The 5,886-nt window shown below is 32.8% G+C and overlaps 1 protein-coding gene across 1 annotated transcript; it reads right to left on the bottom strand.

Annotated features, from left to right (window-relative positions):
- Nucleotides 1-3,450: 3,450 nt before the first annotated feature.
- LOC114293163 (protein FAR-RED IMPAIRED RESPONSE 1-like) lies at nucleotides 3,451-4,416 on the bottom strand. Its single transcript, XM_082890487.1, has 2 exons — nucleotides 4,198-4,416; nucleotides 3,451-4,068 (listed from the first exon to the last, which is right to left on the bottom strand). The coding sequence occupies exons 1-2, from the start codon at nucleotides 4,414-4,416 to the stop codon at nucleotides 3,451-3,453; spliced, it is 837 nt and encodes a 278-aa protein (XP_082746613.1).
- Nucleotides 4,417-5,886: the final 1,470 nt, after the last annotated feature.

Genomic DNA, 5,886 nt, shown 5'->3' with positions numbered 1-5,886 from the left:
TTACCCAAAACAATTCAAAATGATCTTGTTTCACAAAAAACAATTCATTTTTCAAAACAATAGTTTTCAATTGCAATTCGAAATCCATGATAACAATGAAATGGAATGGCAGTGCAATATGTAACAATGCATTAGAATAGTTTCAATTTCAATTCCACCACACAATGCTCCATTGTGATCAAATTCCATATCTCTATCAATGTAATATTATAATACAATTCCAAGAGATAATACAACCATATTCATATTTATATAGTCTGCACATGTTAATCAACATTATCAATTTAGTCATTTCAAGACAAATTTATAACATATTATATATCAAACTTCCAAAGTTCTATCATTTCTCATCCTTCCAAGAAATCACTCATTTAAATGCAACATGGTAAATTTTCACCAATTGCCAAAATAGTTATCTCTAATATATTAATTAAAAGATAACAACCTGGGCATACAGTCCAACATATAACCATAACCTGGAATCTCCCATGATTCCCAACATTTAGAAATAATCCATATTCCACATTTTAAAGACAACTTTTCAAGACTTATATAACTTTCCGTTAAACTCAACATTTCAAAGGAGTAACTAATACTCGATATTCCAAAAGCTTCATAAGTGTTTTGTGAATCAAAATCCTAAATTTTGAAACCAAACAAAGTCTTTTCTCAATAATCCGATAATTCCCAAAACATTACTATTTAGGATTTTTCACAAATTGGGGCTTTCTCACCTTCAAATATCCACATGTAATTTTATACACAAAAATACATTAAATAGCAATATTATACGTAAACAACTCCCAATTTAACCAAACTCTCAATTTACACTTCAAACATCTCATATATGAATTTGATGTTAAAAAACAACGTATTAGCATACACCAAATATTAAAACTATTTATCAATTTCCCTATTGTTTTGACTCACACAAAACCTTCAATCAATTTTTGTTTCACCCCAACCAAGATAATCAATATGATTTTGACCAAATCCCATACTTATTAAATATCACCATTTCTATCATACTATGTCAAAAATTATGATATAATCTCAACAACACACTTTTAATCATAACGGATATAACCTTTTAACCAAAACTAATTTAATCCACTAAATAAGTAAGTTTATTATATTCAAAAATTTTCAAATTAATAATACCAAACCTAACTTCACATGCCTCATCCCTCAAACATAACGATATTTCAACATAACCATTTTTCATGCCAAGCTACTTAAAGAGGTAATATTTTTCCCAAATTTTCTACCAATATCAATTCCACCTCTTTTTCTAAAATTACCTAACTAACATGATATTTACTTCAAAAATTATGAAATATGCCCAAGAGTAACATTTTCAAGGTTATGAGTTCAAAAGTCCATATTTCACATTTTTCATTTTCACAAAAATATTGAACACAACGTAATCATCAACATATCATCTTCCATAAAGTTTCATGAATATAACACTTTTAAAAATTTTTAATCCCAAGACAACTCTATAATCTCAACTTAACAATCTACATAATATTCCGCATCATCAATTTATTTTTCTCAAAAATAAATTTCAAATCAAAGATAAAAAAAAATATTTCAACTTTATATTTCTCAAAATAAATCATCTAATTATAATATGATGTAGATACAATCCATACATCTTTCAAATTTTATTTTCGAATTTATTTTACAAAATTATTAACACAAAATGGTTTTTTTTCCAAATCAACCTCAAAATGCCAACATTCTTAATATTTCAATATAATTTTTTTTCCAAAAATTACCAAACAAAATATATATATATATATATAATTTGAATATATATATATATATATATATATGTGCAATACCTCATAAAATGGCATATTTTCTCAAAATAACCCTAACATAGTTTTAATGTAATGATATGAAGAAATATGAAGAAAAGAAATCCGAAAATGCAAACATTACCCGATCATGAATCCGAGAACACCATTGCGAAGATCACGATGAGCTCTCCAACTTTCATTTACAACACTTTTGCAAAATCTCACTCTAACGACTCCCATTTGAAGCTCAAAGATTAAGCAACAATGGAGGAAAAAAAAAGAAAGAGAGAGAGAGAGAGAGTCATTGAGCTCTCTACCAAGCACCCAAGAAAGAAAAGAAAAGAAAAAGAAAGGAAAAGAAAGAAGGGGGAAGGCGTGGGGAACAACCCCATGTGGGTTCACTTCCCCAAAATAGGTTTTTCAAAAAATACAGTATAATTTTTGTAATAATATCTCAAAATTTTATAATATAAATTATAAAATGATATAATTTTTCTCATCACAAAATATAACATTTTTGTATACCACAAAATATAATATTTTGCTCACTACGAAATATACATATTTTCATTCTTTATAAAATATATATTTTTTCATCATATGGTATATATCATAAAAGCAACTATCAAATTTTATTATAACCTCTATATAATAAATAATAACAACTCCCAAGGTGGTTACTACCAATTACATAATTAAAAAGACCAAACAGTTAAACATGAGTCACTAAACAAACTCAAATTAAATTAAATCTAAGTCATGGGTCCTACCCACAAGCCAACATAGTCCAATTATATACCAAAATAGACCCAACAAATTTATCCAAATCATGATCTAAACATTCAAAATTAAATAACAAAATTTTGCTATAAATAAAACTGAACACCAATCAGTCAGTGAATTTTCATTAAATAAATACTCATCATTTAATTTTGAAATTTTTATCCAACACTTTAGACTCATATGTGAATAACATATAAAAATTTCTTAATTTTCTGAGATTGGAAACTATTTTAAAAAAAATACAAAACCGAACTATTTTTGCACAGAATTTACACAACAGTCAAATCCGAAAATTTGCTCAATTAAATTATGCACTGACTATTTTAAAAAAAAAATTCTGGGTCATCACAATTAGTGTAGGCTGCACGAAATTGCTTCTCATACTCGTACACCATTAAGTAATCATACAATTTGTTTCGGGATTTGAAGTCTGCTTTGGTCTCCTTCTCTACCTTACTTCTCAATGCATTGTCGTATTGTTCAACAAATTGCTTTAAAGTAGTCTTTGAGTTTACATATCCATCAAAAATTGCATTCATGCTCTCACTTCGTTGTGTAGCTGACATGCTAGCTCAAAAAATATCTTTCACATGGGTAGGAATCCACCTATGTCGCTCACTATATAATACCCCCAACTACTCATTGTCATACAAGCTAAACTTTTCAATTATCATTTTCCATTCTGCATCAAATTCATTTTTCCTGAAAGAATCATACACTGCATTTTGTAAAGCAAATTTGATGGCTCATATTGGGAATATCCTCGCAATTTCTCGGGAATTTTCTTCAATATATGCCATAAACACCAACGATGTCGAGTCTATGGGAAGACAATTTCTACGGCATTTTGCATGGCTCTGCACTAGTCAGTTATAATAGCTTTTGGAGGAGTGATTGACATGCAATTTAACCATTCTTTGAATAGCCAAACAAATGTCTTCGTGTTCTCATTACATAATAGCCTACAACCAAACAAGATTGACTGTCCATGGTGATTAACTCCTACAAATGGAGCAAACGACATATCATATTTGTTTTTGAGATAGGTGGTGTCAAATGAGACAACATCCCCAAATGCTTTATAAGCCGCCCTACTCCTTGCATTCGCCCAAAACAAGTTTCGTATGCGACCATCTACATCAAAGTCAATTGTAGAATAGAAGTTTGAATTTCCTTGTTGCATCCTATGAAAATAAAATGCAACTGATTCGGCGTCTCCTATCCCAAGCCTCAATCTTCTAGCATTTTCAATGTGGTTCCTTGCATCTCGTTCATCAAATGTTAATGCCTCATATCCCCCCGCTTCAACAACTATAGAATTAAAATTCGTAGACACCCGTATTCCTGCTTCATCGTTTATTTCTAATCTTCTCTTCATAGGAGTACGGATCCTCTTATTCATTGGAAAATGCCGTGAGTCACTAAGAATCAAGTCATGCGTATGTTCAACCACAACTGTAGTTAACTTATATCTTCCATCCTATTATAAAGTCACTCTTACCTTTGCTTTACAATCAATTTTTGATGACAAAGATGGTTTCAGGGGGTTTACTTCTGATCTTTTTGTCCTCTTCTACGCCTGAGTACATTCAATTCCATAGTATTTCACCTTTCCATCCGCTCCAACATTCTGTGTTTCATAAGCTATAGCAAATCCAAGGTTTTTAGCATATTTTGCATAAAACTCGTGCACTTCTTGCTTTGAGGTAAAACACATCCCCTTCTTAGGTTCTTCAATTTCACTACTCTCATTTAATGAAGGATTGTTCTCTAGTTCCTCAACTTCCTCACTCTCACTCAATGTAGGATTGTTTGAATCAATGTCCATTGTACCTTCAAACTCAAATGCAAAGTGTGAAACACTCTACTGTAATTTGTATAAAATCAGCAGAATGAAAGTGGATTTTAAAATGCACAACAAATCATAAATAAGATTTTAAACGTTATAGCGACCCCGGTCTTCTCCCATTTGATTATTGTATCCGGACTTAGGTTCCGTAGATTCTGTCATTGTATAATTGTTGTTGTTGTCCCTTATTTTCTCATTTGGACTTATAGGATGTGTTGGGCAGGTTTGTTTCAGGTTGGTTGGGTTTAGAAACCAAGTGTTGCTGTCCAGAATTTTGGATCTTCGCTCGAGCGAGTAGTTTGTCGCTTGAGCGAGCTGTTATTTTTGGTTCTTCGCTCGAGCCGGGGTTTGGTAGCTCGAGCGAGAGGTTGTGTCTGTTTTGGACCTGTAGCTGTGCATTCTTGGCTCGAGCGAGCTTTTCTTCGCTCGAGCGAGTTAGTTCGTTCTTCGCTCGAGCGATAGTTCCTTCGCTCGAGCGTGTGTCGGGTTACAGACCTGAGGGTTTGAGTTCTTCGCTCGATCGAGTTTTCTTTCGCTCGAGCGAGCTTTTGGGTTGTTGGCTCGAGCAAGGCCTCCTTGGCTCGAGCGTAGATTTTTGTGTCTGGTCGCTCGAGCGACCAAGTCTTCGCTTGAGCGAGCCTGTCCAGTTTATATACGCAGCAGCGGGTTTTGATCAGTCTTTTTCATCTTCTTTTGATTCCAAACCCTAGGTCCGACTTCTCTCTCCCTCTACACACCTTCTCTCTTAGGATTGATGTACTTAGAGTGAGTTTCTACCTTAGATCCTTTATTAAAAAGATAGAGTGGCTCGAGGGCTTCCATTTAATCTGAATTGTTGGTAGTTTGGAGCATTTTGGAGTTTGGGTCTTCATCTCCATCTTCTCTTTTGGGGCTATTTCTTCGAGGTAGGGATTTCCTACTCCATTTTATAGGTTTTGTTCTAAGTTTTGGTATTTTGATATGTTGGGGATACTTTGGTAAATTTTGGGAAAAAACCCTAGTTGTATTATTAAATTAATTTGTATAATTAATTCATGGAATTGGGAAAAGATGGTTAAATTCATGGAATTGGGGAATTCATTGATTAAATGGCGTAGTTGGATAATTTGAATCATTTGTCTATTGAATTGTTGACATAGTTATTTTCAGTTTAGAAATAACTGTTTTGGGCTATCGGTGGAGGATAGTCGTGATTGTTGTAGACATTGCATGTGGATTAGGAATAACTGAAACTAATCACATTGGTTAAGTCATTAATTTAGACTATTGCATTGATACAGAAAATACGTGTATTGATTGAGCATTGCATTTGCATACATTGTTTTGTGTGGGAGGAGATAGGGGATGTACTCCACGGTTTAGGGGAAGATAGGGGATGGACCTCTAAACCGGATTTTGTTTGGGAGGAGATAGGGGATGGACTCCATTAGCATCACTTTTATGTGTGCT

Source organism: Camellia sinensis, chromosome 10, assembly GCF_055761805.1.
Source record: "Camellia sinensis isolate YWXY chromosome 10, ASM5576180v1, whole genome shotgun sequence".
NCBI classification, from domain to species: Eukaryota; Viridiplantae; Streptophyta; class Magnoliopsida; order Ericales; family Theaceae; genus Camellia; species Camellia sinensis.
The sequence above is the reverse complement of the archived record's forward strand: the minus strand, read 5'-3'. Positions and strand labels throughout refer to the sequence as shown.

What these genes read in the sequence shown, in the direction of transcription:
- LOC114293163 (XM_082890487.1), bottom strand. Translation starts at nt 4,416, where the DNA reads ATGGACATTGATTCAAACAATCCTACATTGAGTGAGAGTGAGGAAGTT. An exon ending in ATGTTGGAGCGGATGGAAAG is followed by an intron (nt 4,069 to 4,197) that starts GTGAAATACTAT and finishes ACTTTATAATAG; the next exon opens with GATGGAAGATATAAGTTAAC.